At 42.5% G+C, this 17011-nt stretch overlaps 3 protein-coding genes across 5 annotated transcripts; 2 read left to right on the top strand and 1 right to left on the bottom strand.

Moving 5' to 3' along the window:
* Positions 1-273: 273 nt before the first annotated feature.
* On the bottom strand, positions 274-4943 carry LOC119269102 (putative pre-16S rRNA nuclease). Of its 2 annotated transcripts, none has more exons than XM_037550859.1 (8): positions 4724-4943; positions 3759-3922; positions 2911-2968; positions 1308-1379; positions 1134-1229; positions 828-920; positions 625-685; positions 274-525 (listed from the first exon to the last, which is right to left on the bottom strand). In XM_037550859.1, the coding sequence occupies exons 2-8, from the start codon at positions 3905-3907 to the stop codon at positions 518-520; spliced, it is 537 nt and encodes a 178-aa protein (XP_037406756.1). In that variant the 5' UTR covers positions 3908-3922; positions 4724-4943; the 3' UTR covers positions 274-517. The 2 variants fall into 2 exon arrangements, with proteins under 2 accessions (XP_037406756.1, XP_037406755.1); XM_037550858.1 differs by having other exon boundaries at positions 3759-3917; positions 4724-4942.
* Positions 4944-5073: 130 nt separating this feature from the next.
* On the top strand, positions 5074-9117 carry LOC119269101 (isopentenyl phosphate kinase-like). The gene is made up of 12 exons (XM_037550857.1): positions 5074-5228; positions 5323-5559; positions 6086-6183; positions 6332-6374; positions 6771-6832; positions 6936-6992; positions 7420-7455; positions 7567-7644; positions 7855-7921; positions 8053-8115; positions 8521-8624; positions 8729-9117. Exons 1-12 carry the CDS (start codon positions 5177-5179, stop codon positions 8819-8821), a joined length of 990 nt encoding a protein of 329 aa, XP_037406754.1. The 5' UTR covers positions 5074-5176; the 3' UTR covers positions 8822-9117.
* A 224-nt stretch (positions 9118-9341) lies between these two features.
* On the top strand, positions 9342-14195 carry LOC119269100 (clp protease adapter protein ClpF, chloroplastic-like). 2 transcript variants are annotated; one of them, XM_037550855.1, is made up of 11 exons: positions 9342-9526; positions 9880-10294; positions 10513-10572; positions 10657-10748; positions 10951-11029; positions 11101-11194; positions 11696-11808; positions 12652-12697; positions 13363-13403; positions 13490-13648; positions 13753-14195. In XM_037550855.1, exons 2-10 carry the CDS (start codon positions 9956-9958, stop codon positions 13643-13645), a joined length of 1020 nt encoding a protein of 339 aa, XP_037406752.1. In that variant the 5' UTR covers positions 9342-9526; positions 9880-9955; the 3' UTR covers positions 13646-13648; positions 13753-14195. The 2 variants fall into 2 exon arrangements, with proteins under 2 accessions (XP_037406752.1, XP_037406753.1); XM_037550856.1 differs by lacking the exon at positions 9342-9526 and having other exon boundaries at positions 9956-10294; positions 13760-14195.
* Positions 14196-17011: the final 2816 nt, after the last annotated feature.

Genomic DNA, 17011 nt, shown 5'->3' with positions numbered 1-17011 from the left:
GAGATACGAATTGGAGTTGGACATGTTGTGATGACTTGGCTTATTAGGGATGATAGACTACTCATATCAATAAGGAATTCCTTCTTTTTCGATAGCCCATTCGGACAGAACTCCAAAGTTAAGCGTGTTCAGCTTGGAGTAGTGTCAGGATGGGTGACCGACCGGGAAGTTCCTTCCAGGTGCGCATGAGTGAGGACAAAGTGCGTAGAAAAGACTAGTATTGATCTGTAGGGCCAGTCTAGATCCTGCCAGGAATAACGACCACGGGGGGCATCATCATCAGCTTATGCCGAGAATCTCATAAGCGGACTGAGGTTGTAAGGAAAGGGGAGAAGGGATCTTCCAAATAGATTAGCATCAGTTACGACTAATTTGCACAGGTGATGTGCTGTCAGCGGAATATGTCAGCTATGCACCTACATCTCGACCAACTGAATGTTACAGGAAACGGAAATGCTTTCAGAACCATGCTTCGACCAAAGACTGCAAGGCTGAAGAACCTTTAAGAGGCAAATGTTCATTGACCTATGCAAATTGTAAACAACAAAGATGTCAGTTGTCACACACACACACGCACAAGAAAGAAACAAACAAAGAGGCCACACTATACAAAGAAGCACTTACCAGAAGCTGAGTCACACTTATCTGCAGATCTCAATGCCCTGTTCATGTTATCTAAATAACCCTGCCCACAAAGGAAAATTCTCAATGCGACTAATAGCAGTTCTCAACCGAATGGCCCAAAGATCTACTATAATGATTATGTCAACTGAAAACATGAACCGAGTGATTGGAGTATGATGCCATCCTTGATTTGGTGGGCGTACCTGGAGTATGCAAACTGCAGCAAATTTATCTGTCATTGTTTTGGTCTCAACTGGATCATTTAGTTTCAGAGGATTTAAAAGGGCTTCTACGCACTGGAGAAACAGCATCATTTGAACCAAAAAGCAAGGTCGATCAGAAAACTTCACAACCAAATACTTGTAAAAGAGACATGACAGTCATTTCCCCACAAAACAGCCCAATAGCAGTCTTAAAAACTAAAATGTATCCGATGGCCAAAACAGTACTGCAGTCCACACCTTATCCTATTTGAATAAGAAGGCACACAGAGGAAAAAGAGCTATCACCTTTGAGGTAAAATTTTCATCCCAATATGTGTAGCTCAAATCATCAAGTTTCCCAGTTTTACAAAGTTCTCCTACAAGAAGGCTTACTTGTGATGCCTGTTTTACAGAAAAAGAAACATTAGAAAACATAAAGTGAAACAGGAGGTGAACTATACTACCAAAAGGGCACCGTACATCTGGAGAAGATTGACCCTGTAGGTTGAATGGATAACCCACAACAAGCCCAGCAAGGGAATAGTTTTTAACCTATTCACAAAACAAAAAATGGCTTTATCTTCAATATGCATAACTGAAAATTAAAGAGAGGTCAGAAATCCAGAAAAGAATATAACATATGGAACAACTGAAAAAAGTAATGAATGAGAAATCACTAAGTTTGTAAACTTGTCAAACACTACTACCAGTGTTTGATGTGCTGTGCCGCACTGTGATTTGAAATCTATAAGAATCCTTACTAACTCTAGTAAGATAGTTTTGTTATGGTTCTAAAAAAAGGATAATAGCAAAGCTACACTTGAAAGGCCACTAGATGCCCAACGGAGCCTAAATGAGTTATTGGTAGAAACTAGGGTTCTACCCGATCTAGGGCGTAGCCTGTAAGGGAAGGAGGGAGGAGGTCGGAGGAGATTGCCCGGCGGCCGGCGGCTGGGCGCCGTCCTTGCGGCTGGTGCGACGGCGGCGGACGCAAGAGGCGGCTAGGGTTTAGGTCTCCCGGCTCCTTAAGGGAAGCCAAGCAAATATTGATTGCTTCTTGCTTAATTCCAAAAGGAGTCTTACAGTCTATATTTATAACCTAGATAACTTGCATAAGAATTAACCTAAGATAACTTGTGGGCTAAGATTGCCCGGTGGGCCTAGCTAAACCGGCCATAACAGTTATCTATGCATAATATGGTGCAGTATTGCTTCTTAATAAATTACATGCAGTTCTCCTGCATATTATTGGCAAAAATATTTGGTGCAGTATTGAAAAGGCTAACATATTTGGGTAATATCTCCTTCATGCTATCTGTGCATGCTTTGCCAGGTGATGGCTTTCGCTTGAACTTCTGGACTATATGTCGCATATATCTTCTCTTTCTGCTAGAAGATTCTACATACTCCTCTTATTCCGGATGCGCCATAAGATTGACAATACTAGCCGATTTTAGTGTTTGCTGGCTCCCAGCGCACATCTGTAAATTAGCTTCGACCAAGCCTGCATCAGCTCCATTCCATGCACAAATCTAAGTTAAGAGTTGTGATAACCATCCACGAGGCCATGACACTCCAAGTTAGCACCAGCATTGCGATATAACAAGCCTGGAATTTTTTTTGTTGAATTTTGCAAAGTGGGACCAATAGTTATTTTGCCCATCCACAGATTAAAAGCCTATCAGAGGTGAGAATCTTTTCTGTACAGCTAGATACACAAAAAAATATACCCTTTCTACATATGATGCTGTTTTGATTTGTTTGTGGTCAATTATCAATGTCACCCTTAAATATCTTAGAAAGGTAAATGAAATGGGTAACTTGAGTAAAGAAGCCAATACAGATAGACCTGAAACCCTGACTTAATGCCAATAAGAGCACATTTCCTTTTTCGGTTTTACACATTAAGTTGAAGCAAAATTTGCATTTTCAGAATGCAAAATCAGTTTCAATGAAAGATAATTTTTGAAAAATGGTGGAGGGAGTGGACAAGCATTAATTACAGAACAAAATGATATTTTTTTATTGAGTACTTGATCTTGTGTTTACCAGTAAGTTTTAAACGTGAACAAGTATAACATACCAGTGTTTTGAAATCATCTGCCATCAAATTAATGTTTGTCTTTGTCCTACCCAAGACACTGCAGAATATCAATGCACTTGTCAATCCCAATATGTAATTTTACCTTATTAAGGAAATGCAAGCGTGTCATCTATCTCATCACCAAATTATAGAAAAGAGAAGCTACTGGGCTATCATAATATATTTTTTCTCTCAAGATGTAAGTACTCACGACAATAGACCAAGCACATCATTGCAGAATTAAGATGACATCCCATGTCCAAGAAACTGGGAAAATAATGGCAATGACAATCATGACTATACTGAGTCAAGCCACTCTCTTGGTCTGGGTGAAACATATCAAACACAGGAAAGTCATGATTACTATCCAAACAAGCCTTACAGAGCACATAAATATGAAAGCAAAGAAGTTGTGTGATTGAAACAGGTCCCCAAAATAGAAATGTGCGTCACAGGATTTTGTAAACCACAACACTAGTTTTTTCCTAACAAAATTGAAGGTCTACAGTCATTTCATATAAAATGAAGTTATGCTAACATTAACATGCAGACATCGCTCTAGTCCTAACACAATCATGCATAGAGTAAGCCCGCATACAAATTCAATGAATTACTAGTAGTGCTTTGTTTGCGGTTGGACAGTCCAATTCCAACAGGGTGATGGTTTGTACTATTACTTACAGAAAAAATTTCAAACATTCAGTGAATAGACTGTAAATACTCCGCTCCATTAAGCCATTAAGAGGAATGGAATATAACCATTCTTGTGCATTACTTACAAGCATACATGACCACTTACATTTGCATCAAGAAACACGTCCTCAACACCAATTGCTAGAAGCCCATACCTTAGAGGCAAGGCAATCCTGTTTTTCTGATCAGAAACTGCCAGCCCAACGTACTTACTACCAACATCGAGCCCGAGAAGCTGAGGCTGCTTCTTGGACCCACCCTCAAGCAATTTCCGGAACAACTCCTCCGCTTTCAACAGCCTCATTGTACACCTCCTGCTCTTTCAAGTGCGAACACAGAAGACGTAAGACAAATGTGGTATTGCAAGTAAGCATGTAACACAAACCTTCAATCATACACATCTGAATACGTAGTTCATTTGCTAAATATCACTGGCCTACACTGAAGGGACGAGGCGAGTGCGTGGCGAGCCGGGAGGGAGCGGCGCCCTGGGATGCCGGAGAGAGCGGCTAGCAGACTGCGACCTGAGAGGAGGCTTTGGCGAACAGACAGCGGCCTTAGAGGAGGTGTCGGAGAGCCGGCGACCTAGGGCTAGGAGCCAGTCAACGGCGTCTAATTGGAGAGACCTTGGAGCGAGAGATCTAGGATTTTAAAACAGGGTGGTCCATCTTTTTCTTTCGACAACAAATATGACATGCCAACGTTCTAATTAGTTTACCAATAGCACATAGAAATAGATCAATATGGTCTTACAGACATATTAAAATTCTCAATTTTGCATAAGAGAATACTCCTACTACATAATACATATCTTGAGAAGTTCAAAAAAGACTGTGTGGCATTGTTAATTTGTTAAGAGTGGCGTCATTAGAGTAACTTGTTAAGAGTGCCAAACAATCGGACAAATCATTATTTTGTCACTGATCAGGTGTTCAAGTACTGGATAGCAAAATTATGTGCATGTATTCACAGGACTGTGTGTTCATGTACGGGATAGCAAGTCCGGTTGTTTAGCTAACGCAATAGACTTGACTCTTCCACCTGATTGATGCAATAGACAGCAAAGTGCAAAGCCTGAATCAGGAATTGGGAAGGGGCAGTGCCACAGTTGACAACTTACCTCAAGTCCTCAAATCGGGCTCAAGGCTTGCTGCCGGAGCCGGCGGAGAGCGGACTGGGCGGCGGCCGGTGTCTTCTTGCAGGGGCGCCAGGGAAGCGCAGTGGCGCCGAGCGCTGGGCAGCGACGGCTGACGGCGTCCGGCGAGGCAGGCAGCGAGCCAGCGAGATCGGGAGCCGAGCCGCCGAGGTCGGGGACGAGCAGGGGCTCGGTGCGTCTGTCTGTCCCAGTGTTTGTTGGGCTAGCCGGCTGAGACGGGCCGGGAGTGACGAGTTTGTTGGGCCTTTCTTTCTCAGGCCCATCTGTAATTTCCTATGGCCTGGCCGGTCTAAAATCTGTAGCGTCCACACTGTAGATCCGACCATGGTCACGCTGAACTGAACTCAAGTGGTGCTCAGATTCCCGAGCGGTCATCGGAGAGACGGAGACTGCGCGAGGACGAGGAGAGGAGCTCCCATGGCGGAGGCGGCACGGAAGCCCCGCCCTGTCCGCTGCATCGTTAAGCTAGGTGCTCTCTCCAGCCGTGTGTTTCCTTGTGTGCCTCTGTACCGGCGTGCGCCTCTCCAGCCGGCGCTGATTCGACGAACTCTGTGCTGGCGCAGGCGGAGCGGCCATCACGAACAAGGGGGAGCTGGAGAGCATCGACGAGGAGAGCCTGCGGTCGGCGTGTGCGCAGCTGCGGCAGGCCATGTCCGACGGCGCCGCCCCGGAGAAGGCTAGGGGGATGGACTGGAGCAGGAGGCCCGGCGATCCGGCCGACCCGGTCGTGGACGCGGAGGGGTTCGCGGGTATGGCGGGGCTGGGTCTCGACAGCAACTTCGTCGTCGTCCACGGCGCAGGTATATATAGCTCGGAATCTGTGTTGCCTCCTCTGGGCACTGGCTCTCTGTCTTACGCTTGCTGATGAGCTGAACTAGGTGATTTCTGATTTGGGTATAGAATCCACATGAACTGATGAACATAATTTGGGATGCTATGTGCTGTCAGAATTGACACTAACTACCAAGTGACCTTGACATGCCTCTTAGTGAGCGAGCTATGCTTAGATTATTAGTGCATCTAACCTGCTTGGAAGATACTCCCTCTGTAAAGAAATATAAGAGTGTTTAGATCACTACTTTAGTGACCTAAACGCTCTTATATTTCTTTACGGAGGGAGTATTTAGCATTCGATGGGTCTGATTGATAGTCTCTAGCGTCTGCCTGTAGGACAGTGCTGAACAACCAGGGAAGTTGGTCAATTCCAATGTTATATGGTACCCGTAATCCCTGTAACTATAATTGCGCTGCTAGAGTTTGAGTTTGTAAAATTAGTGTCATGATATCAAGATCGTAATAGTCCTCTGTCTGAATTTACTACTTCAGGTTCTTTTGGCCACTTCCAAGCAAGTAGATCTGGAGTACATAAAGGAGGGTTGCATTCAACGCTGGTGAAGGCTGGCTTTGTGGCTACAAGAATTTCAGTACGGTGTACTTCTAAAATTTCACTATCATGTGGATATCGTAACTTCCAGTTCCATAATTTTTTTCAGGATTTTGTCGATGTATGCCATGCTTCTTTGATGCAATGCTTAAACAGTGTTCTAATAATATATATATGTTGCAACATAGGTGACTTCTCTCAACCAGGAAATTGTTAGAGCCTTGGCAAGAGGTACACTACATAGAAATGAAGACTAGTGCATTTTATGCTAATAATTCAGCTACATGCTTATCATGGTAACCTGTCATTATGGTCAAGTAATCAACTAGTGTGTTGTCATTAGTGTCGTCTTGAATAGGTATTGAAAATTCATGATTATGTTTATTATTATTTTTCCATGGGATCTGCGTGTGTTCCTTTGTCTGGATGAATTATGTCGTGATCTGAAGTTTTTACTTAACATTGCAAGGATGCATGTTCATATAATAACAATTCATATATCTACTATGTATTTTCAATGACCTGACCAGCTTATGTATCAATTTTGTGATATATGTTTTACAAAAACTATTAATTTGTTAAGTGTGAATCAGTGTTAATAAATGACTTGTGGAAGTGCTTCTGCAGAAGGAATACCGTCTGTTGGGATGTCACCATTTGCTTGTGGATGGTCTACTCAGCGAAGAAATGTGAGCAAACTAGAGGATTGTTGCATCTTTGGATAGACACCTGACAATACACAGTTCTTGTCTAATCCTGTAAACAAAGATGTTGACATATGTGCATTTTCAGCTTGCATCAGCCAATGCTTCTCAAATCATTGAGTCGCTCCATGCTGGCTTTGTCCCTGTAAGCTACTGCACCTTAGGTTCTTGAGTAATAATTTCTGTAGAAATTTGCTTTGATCTAAGTTTGCAGCTCAAGTGCGATAATTATATGAATCATATGCGGCAAAAATGTTGTTTCTGGATATTAGTAGTATATTCTTTAGACTTGTGTTTAATGAGTATTGTTTACATGGAGCTTTCACTGATGCTTTTGGTAAGCTGCAATGATTCACAATACATATATGTTCCCAACATAGCTCTGTGTGTATTGTTAAGTAATAGATCAGTTCTGACATTTGAAATAGCTCGGACAGTTTTTCAGTAACGTTATGAGTATTAAGGGAAGCATCGCCTAACTTCCACCTGTTCTTTTTCCATCTACATATGAAGAAGAATACAAACTTGCAGCTATGGTTTTCTGTGTAGAATAATGGTCCATTTCCTCGCAGGTTTTGCACGGAGATGCTGTTCTTGATGAATCGCTGGTGAGTTTTAAATTGGATTATGCCCACATTCTCGTTTAGATTCACATACAGGTTGGCATACACACTATTTGTTCACTTGTACTGAGACTGATGTTAGGATTAAATGACCAGGACTGCACCATATTGAGTGGGGATGTCATTATACGCCACCTTGCACAGCTTTTGACTCCAAAATATGTCGTGTTTCTGGTACTGTTACCTTGTCTCCTTACCATGACTTGATCATTTATTGTAACAGTATGGCAACTTGCTGACTTCTTTCTTATAATTCAATTTTGTTGTTATAAGATGGGCTTCATCTTATTTCATTTGTATGCACCATGCTTCATATGTTTCATTGTTTTGTCAAGTTTTTCGTTACTTAGACTTTTACATAGCTCTCTGAAAATTTATATTTAGACAGATGTTCATGGAGTATATGACCGTCCTCCAACTGACCCCAATGCAGTACTTCTCAAAGAGATAGGTTAGTATCCACCTGTTGTAGATCACCTTTGTCTGCATGTGTAATCTTCTTGGTCGATATACATCAATTATTGTAGGGAAATGCAGGAAAAAACATGCAATTCCAGTTTACTGACATGTGCTGCTTAACAGAGGTAGATGACAACGGAGGCTGGTCGATTGTAAAACCTGCATTACAAGGCAACAGAAAAGGAGGTATAATCATGTCTCCCTTCCATGTGTACCATGATGGTTGAGTGATTGATGTCTGCATAGTTGTGTAGTATATACTGATGAAGGCATGCCGCTACAGCCTGCAGAGGTTGAACATAGCAATTTCAAGTTCATAATTGTATCAAATAAGACAAAAAATGCTTGATCCAGGTAGTCAGTGATGATTTCCCAAGTGACAACCTAATCATAACCGAATGCATTCTTTGTTCTTATGTATCGTTTGAAGGGGGGGAAATGCTCTGAGGGAGAAATTATCTGTAACATGAGTCGCTGTCATCAAAATTATGGTTTATTGGACTGAGAACAGGCTAATTTCATGATCCAGATGTACTGCTTGTAAACTAGTATCGCTTGTATAAGCCTAACATATCCAGCGATTCACTGCAGTGGAGATATCAGTAGCCGCACACGACACTACTGGAGGAATGGAGACCAAAATACTGGAAGCTGCCGTGATAGCTAGGCTTGGAGTTGATGTGTACATTACAAAGGTGTGAATATTTCCTCTGCTCATACTGTAAACCATAACTAAAACGATAACTAAATTCATGATGCGGCAGTACAGTTTTTGTTCAAAAGTTGTTTTGTGATGCAGGTTGATACTGAGCACTCCCTGAGAGCCTTGAAGGGGGATGTGAACACAAGCTCGGACGATTGGCTTGGAACTGTTATACGCGCTGCCAAATAGGGTTCTAGCTACAGAACAGAAGCAACACAATTTTTATGTCGCGTAGGGTTCGCTGTTGAGCATTGATGTTCGCCAGATGAAAAATTAGAGGTTTATTCCTACTGCGATCACTTTCTTGCCGAATGTCACGCTAGTATTGTGACCAGTGGTAATACCTCCATTTATCGGAGAACACAGAACCTTCCTTTGTGATTTACGATACCATTTTTTAATGAGAATGCAGTTGTTTGTCAGCTGGAGTGTGTGGTGGATTTTCTGTAACTAGTACCATAAATCAATATAGGTTTATAAATAAGTATTTGCCGAGCTGAAATAGTGGTTAAGAGTTGAGAAAAATCATTTGCAAATCGAGTAACCTATTTTTGATAGTTTGATAATGGGAAACGAACTGAAGGCAAGGTAACTATAGGGTCGCGGCAGAAATTTAACCGCGAATTCCACGAAAAAATCGCAGCAAACGCTGGGGCCAAAGAAAAGAAGGAACGACTGGTCCAGGGCGAGGCCAGTTGGGGGCTGGGGCTGGGCGCCGTCTATCCACCCACATCCACCACCACCGTAGAGCATAGCAGCAGCAGAGACAGAGCGCAACACCAGCGCGAACCCGTTCCGTACCCTGGCGCTGCGGAGCGCCCACGCGTTCCCTTCGCCCGCTCACCGGCGCCGCACCGTGCTTCCTCTCCCCCAAGCCCAAGGCCGCCGCCTCAGGTAACCGAGCTCTGCTCTCTCCCCGCCCCGCCTTGATTTTTTCCGTGCCCCGCCGCACCAGTCCTCGTCTTGATACTTGAGCGCCTGTTCTGTAACTCAAAACAGATTGACCAACATTTAGGGATCAGAGGAATCTGCCTTGCAATTTTTTTATATGGGATCTCTAGCACTGCTTTTAAATAGGAACATGCATTTGTTAATTTTCAGATGTGTTTTTATTATTTCAAGCGATTTGGTAAAAGTATAATGAGTTTCAGGCAAAGTTGCTTCAGTTGATGTCAGAGCGTGTCATCGTTTGTGTGCTCTGGTGCACTTGTATGCCCCATTGACTAGCTGCTTACCACTGTATGTAGGTGTGGTGATTGCACCGCTCCATCGGTGGTGATCGACGGCCCGTGCACGTTTCGGACCTACTGCATTGCATATACAATGCAAGGCATATCTGTGTGCGGCTCGGGCGTCTCGCCCCAGGGAACAAACTGCAGATCAGCTTGTGTTGCTAGGAATGGTCTGAGGTTCTGTTACAAAATAAATCCAGTAAGCCGTGGGGCATACGCGTGGCGCTGGTGTGCAGAAAAGCTGCACATGGGGACCAACCGTGGAAAAATAAACACCACAGTAAGGACTAACGCCAGATGGTTCTTTGGAGGAGATGCTCGTAACAGTAACAGTAACGATAATGCGGCCGCGAGGCTGGAGCGCAGTGAGTCTGCTAACGAAGACATCTTGATCTTCTACTTTCAGCTGGATGTACAGACTCGGATACAAGTGAGTGTTTGCTTCTTTGCCACCACCTCGCCGCAACTACTAATATCTGTCATATTTCTGTAATTTTTTACCAGACAGTTGTCTAGATTACAGTTTACTAGTTAGTTGAATCTAACATCGTTTCACTGCTGTTTCCACTGACAACTGATACATCCAAATGTTTGATGTTTACCTTTTGTAAATCCAACCTCACGATTGAACTGCTTGATTCTTGCCAGTATGCATTGAATATAGAGCAATTTGATGCAGCAAAGCAATTGAGGGAAAAGCTCGCTGAGGTACCTTGATGATGTTCACTTCTAAGATAAGTGAATTTTGAGGATGATTTCTTTGTGAAGAAAGTCTTATCTCTTATTTTGTAGATCGAAACAGAGGTAACTAGGCAGCGTGAAGCTAAAAGAGGTTCATCGAAGAATGAAGCTCAGGATAAATCTTTAAATCTACTACGTGCGCGGTATGTTGATATTTCCTTGTTACCCATAAGGAGAAGATTTAAAATACTTTTAACATGTACATTTTCCCAATATGATGATCATGCTCTGGTGCTCCATTTTCTTAATTAACATATAGGCTAATCTCGTAAGGGGAAATTTGTTGTGGAACACTCCAAAGTTGGTTCATTTGGCAGATAGCTCACCTTTATCCTTTTGTTGCAGTGCAGATTTGCAGAATGCTATTGAGAGCGAGAACTATGCTTTGGCAGCTGAGCTGCGTGACACAATCTCTAAGCTTGAGGTATGCCAAAACTTAGGTGCACCAGTCATGTCATGATTATGTTAAATAGCTTTACTTCAAATGTCATGTAGGGTGATTCTCTGGCACTTTCTGCTAAAGCCCTGGCTTACCAAAGTGTGAAATATGAGTTTCGACTAGGGCAGAAAGTACGCCACAAAGTACATGGTGAGTAATTTTGCACCATCTGTTATTGTTAAAAGCTCTGGCATGCTAAAGGACTGCTAATAATTCCATTGATTGTTATTTCTTATGTGTTCTGCATTCTAACTGGTAGGGACATATATGTGATATACAAATACTTTATCAGTATACTTGAAGGGGATATTTATAAATTATAACATATAGAAAGTAAACATATCAGTGTTGGTCACTATCTTTTTTTGTCAACAATAGTTTGTCGATTGTTTAAGTTCAAGTCTGCGTTCCTACAGTCGAAGACTGAACTGAACCACTGAAAGTAATCATATGTATCTCTAGCTGCTATGTAGGTGTGACCTATATTTAGGTAATTATACTGTAGTAGTATATGGTTTGAAATATTTGAGATATATTTTTTTATCTTTATTCATTTGTTTGTCATTAGGCTTAATTTGTTGTAGTTCAGCACTCATGATTCATTCATGTGAGACACTAGTTTATTTTGTCTTTTGATTTCTCCTGCTGAAGGATATAGAGCTGTGATATGTGGCATGGATCCTGTGTGCTGTGAATCCAAGTCATGGATGGAGACGGCAAATGTGGAGAAGTTATCTAAAGGACCAAATCAACCTTTTTATCAAGTAAATGATGCTTCCAGTTTAAGTTGTTCCTCAGTATCCACAGTTCCAAGCAAATCTCAGTTTTTTTTTTCTTGTAGCATCTGCAAGATATATTTTAGTGCTAATTTTGTTAAGTTTAGAGTTTAGATTGTGTTACATGGACGTAATATTAGCGCAATGACAACCATTGATACATGATTCTGGCAACGGTTAACTTAGTGACATGGTACATCTTGTACTTGACTTATCCTTCTGTGGCCAGTTGGCCCATAGTCCTGATTTTAAATCCACGATTGTACACCTTGCACACAAGTCCTGAAATTGCTGAGAATCTTTTGCAAGGTTGTGATGGGAACTTTCATTTATTATAATTTAGTTACCATCTAAGCTAGCTCATCATAGCAATATCTATCTATCCTTCTTCTTACTTTCCTCCTTGCAATATAGCACATAAAGGCTTTGAATTATGGATTTGAGGTGATGGAAAATAGGGGAGCCCCCTGACAATATAATAAGTAGGAACCCAAATCCGTGTCCACGAGGACATAAACCAGGTGGTGGGATTGTACACCCTCCCCTACCCAGGTGAGCTAGGCTCACTTCCTGAGGTGGTGATATTCACAATTGTCCTTTTTTAACCCTGAACTAGTTAACCATCCCCTTCATAAGGAAAATTTGTTAGTGAAAACACTGTTTCTCTCTGGAATCTGGATTGGCATCTTCGTTGGACTCTGCTTTAACTTCAGCATGGTTTTGCATGCTCATATGTGTGCAATTTAATCTATAGGGTTCCAAATCTTCGTTTTAACTGGTTCCAAAAAAAATCTTACACATTATGATGCTGTGGTATTGCTATTTTTTCAGGTGCTGGTTGATGTATATGCTGATCCAGAACTTCTTGTTGCATATGGTACTATTCTCTTCTTTTCCTAATCCATATATATGTGGGGCTTTGAAATTGTTCTTTTTTTCAGTGAAAACAATGCATGCCCTTTCTGTGTTATTCAGATACCATGTGCTGAATAATTTTTGTTCCAAAATTTCGTTTTTGCTATGCTATTATTCATAAAATTCCCAAAATATGCATCAAAATAGATCAGTATTTCACTATGTCTCCCAACTCCTTGCACCCTTTTTGTCAAGAATGAAGGGGTAAACCTTCTGAGTTCTAATATCCGAAGCCAGCCTACAGTTCATCAACAGTGTTTAAAACAACTGAAAATGAAAAGAAATCAGCAACTGTATTTTCCCTTGTACATACCCTGAAAAAATGTAGAATGCAGCATTTTCTCCAGTCTGTTTACTATAAATAATCTTCGCTTGGCGAAGGTGGATCGACCGTGTGTTGACTGTTCTGGTACACCATTGTGGAGACAATGTCATGATATCTAGAAAGCTGGTGGAACCAAATCAACAACGTCTAAGATGTGGAACTTTAATAAGCATACCTTTTTATGTTTTAAATACTGTACAAGAAAACAATATAGCAGGCTATTTCATAATCAAATCCGTTCATACTTATATTTTTGTCTATCATTGCCGTTTTGAGATATATTTATCGCATTGTAATTTCAGTCGCAGAAGAAAATCTTTCAGAAGCTGAAGAATCAGAGAAAGTGAGTTCCAGTTCCTCGTTTGCTTGGTTGTTTCCCTTTTCTTTTTACCAAAGTGAATTGTTGATTGTTCCGTTATTAATATATAGGGAAGGTTTGAGCACCCCTACACTGAATTCCTATTTTATGGCGAGGACACAACTCGGGACTTCATTCCTGTGAAGCAACTCCGTGAGAAGTATGACCAGCCACGCTATGAAGCTTCTGGAGATGAAAATGACGACGATGGCACTACAAATAGCTAAACGGTGAGGCTGCACTGAGAATGTGGAGTTTGTGTATTTGGAATAGACTATCAACTCTTCTTTTTGCAAGGAAAATAGACTAGCAAATTGACCTGATTTTCATTCAGGTAGCAGGAGTTTTTCTAAGAACATTCCTTATTCACCACCACTAATGAGGATCAGAGAAGATAGAGGATCAAGGTACTATCTGGCATAGCTACAGTAGCACTGAGTGGGCAGGTGTAATGAAGACCGAGTCATCGCGGATATTGCAAGAAATCACAAAAACCTGCAATGAGAGGAGCTACATGCAGTGTCCGACCTTGCAGATTGGGGAAGAATTGCGCTGATAAAATGTGCAACTTCCTCCTGCGCTTTTGAGTGCGAGTGGTTCTAAAGTCAATGAATGTGAAGAAGATCCTGATGGATATTCAGTGTATATTTGGCCGAGTTCTACTGCAGCTCTGTCCCCTCTGATGGGCATATGTACATAGCATGATTACTACTACTCCATACGTACTTGCAATTTTGCTGGAGTATATGAAATAAGCAGGGCTTCACGTACAGTACAGATGTTGGACTTGTGTTTGGTTCAGCTTGAGCTGCCAACTTCTGGGTCCAAAAGCTATAAGCTGAACCAAAGGTGGTCTTCAGCAAACCAACTTCCTTAAGGCGAGTCCAACGCGGATCACCAAGATGGACACATCAAATGTCCCTAAACAAATCCGGACATGTCAGTGGATATGGATGGAGGAGACGGCCATCCAACCAGAGTCACCAAATGCCTGCCCTTGGTCTGTCCTCCTTCATTTGACATGCATATATCAATACCACTTTAAGCATATGTTTAATTGTTGCAAACATATGCGATCACAAAACAAAAATCATTTGATATTCAATACGCTTTTACATCCGACTGATCCCAAAAGTCTGATTGTCCATGCCAAAGACGCCCTTCTTCAGCTCCAATCCGGCTACGCGTGGCAAAGACTTCACCCTTCGACACCCTCAAATTGCCTGAAGCACTTCAACAAGCCTAGGCTAGGACAATCTTCGTCACATCAGGATCATAATCCAACATCTTGGAGTCATTGGAAGCAACCTTGATCTCAAGATTCTTCTCTTGTATCTCCATGAACTTGCTAAACCCTTTCGTCGTCTTTGACTCCTTCACCTCATGGCGCTTTACACATGTCTCCTCCTTCGTTATGATGACCTCAAACTTCTCCGTCATTTTGTCTATCGCCCCTTCTCGCTTCTCCTTACCCGTTCCCAATCACCTTATTAGGCAGAGCAAGCCCTTCTTGTGTTGTTGGATCATCACCTTATTCATTGAGCACGACGGTCTTGACGAAATCGGAAACAAAGGCACCGCACAATAGTCCACCACATTTACCGAGGCACTCTGTTCTCACTAATCATCGTCAACCATGCCAAATGAACGCCATGCTGTGCCCGACACTGTAGTCGGCATCGCCCAGTCGGCCTCCTTGTCCGTGGCCTACACTCACGCCGCCTTAATCACTTTGCTCGTATGCAATCAAGCACTAGGCGCTTACATCAGCCCAGCCAATGCACACAACTAAACACAGACAGTCTACATGTAGACAACCAAACTACATACAGACGTTGGTTTGCCTGCATTAGCTTAATCAGACTCAACTGAGACAACTATGCAAAGTGCCTAGAAACGATGCAAGTAACCAAACACGTCCCATGTAAACATCCAATCTCAATATAATCTATCTATCTATACCAATATAAAAAGACCCAAATGGGCAGATTCAAACCATCTCGACCGTCAAATCTTGTTTTCTAGCGGTTCAAATCGTTCCAATATTGAGCACCAAACACATTTAACGCTCTAATTACCCATCACTGCCGTTGATTATAAACATGTTTTGACTCAACGCTATCCCTTGAAATCTGCCATGTAATTAATATCCTACCATTCTGCGAAAAAGTAATTGATATATTACGAAATACCAACGTGCAACAGATATATCTTACCTAATATAACGTGCAACTAATATCCTACCTAATATAAGAGCAACTCCAACGGGCCGACCCAAACGGACGGCGATTTCGTCCGCTTTTTGTCCGTTTGGGTCGGCCGCCCGCCCGGCGTCCGCCCTGTTTTTCATATGGGTTGGCAGCGCGCCCAACGCGCCGACCCATATATGCGGGCGTGGTCGGCTGGCCGCCCAATTTTGCATTGCATTCTCACATATGGTGAAATGAAAATTTAACAAACAAAATAGTCCGCCCAAATAAATAGTATAGTTTACAGGCCAAATAAAAATAAAAATGTTTCACATAGTTTTGCAAAACGAATAAAAAAGATACATCTATTGGTTGCCAACATGAGTCCACTTATGCTCAACCAAATCATTTTGCAGTTGCACATGAGTTTCCCAATCATGCATGTCTTCATGAAACTGAGTGAACTGCTCAAATGTTGCTGCTACTCCATGCTCAGGCACAACATTCTCACCCTGAAACTGAAAGCCTTGATCGTACAGACGTTCCGGGCGCTCGTCTTCTACGATCATGTTGTGCATGATCACACAAGTAGTCATCACCTCCCATAGTTTCTGCGTGCTCCAAGTATTAGCAGGATACCGAACGATGCGAGATTGCAAAACACCAAAGGCACGCTCAACATCCTTTCTAGCACTCTCTTGCTCTTGGGCAAATCTTTTCCTTTTCTCTCCGATAGGGTTGGGTATTGTCTTGACAATAGTGGTCCACTGAGGATAGATACTGTTGGGGATATTACTGCTGGGCGTAAACCGGCCTATCTGGGCCGGGTCAACTTCATCAGTAGTTCCAGAGTGATAAAGTCCAAGAAGGCAGATGAGGGCCTAAGGCTCGTAGCCTGTTCAAGACTTGTAGCTATAAACCGGGATTTGTATATAAACTTGTACTGTAAGTTAGAAATAAGGAGAGACCAACCCAGAATACGAATATCGACCGGTGTTAGGACTCTGTGAGCCGACGGGTGTCACCTGTGTATATAAGGGGACGACCCGGCGGCGGTTCAGAGAGAGACAACAACTTGAGACATAGGCGAAGCTTGTTGGCTCCCTAGTCATCGAAACCCCATCAATTCCATCACAACTAGACGTAGGCTTTACCTTCATCGAAGGGGCCGAACTAGTATAAACTCTCTTGCGTCCCTGTGTCCGCTTTAACCCCTTCAAGCTAACCCGTCGCGATGGCTCCACGACTAAGTCCTTTCTCTAGGACATCTGCCGTGACAAAGCCACGACAGTTGGCGCCCACCGTGGGGCTATCGCACGATGGTTTCCGGTTCTTGGAGGGCCGCTTTGAAGGACTCGAGGGCTACGTTGTAGGCCGGATGACTAAGAGTCGTCGCGGCAAGTT

This window comes from Triticum dicoccoides, chromosome 3A (assembly GCF_002162155.2).
Source record: "Triticum dicoccoides isolate Atlit2015 ecotype Zavitan chromosome 3A, WEW_v2.0, whole genome shotgun sequence".
NCBI classification, from domain to species: domain Eukaryota; kingdom Viridiplantae; phylum Streptophyta; class Magnoliopsida; order Poales; family Poaceae; genus Triticum; species Triticum dicoccoides.
Note: the sequence above shows the minus strand (reverse complement) of the source record. Positions and strands in the feature narration are given on the sequence as shown.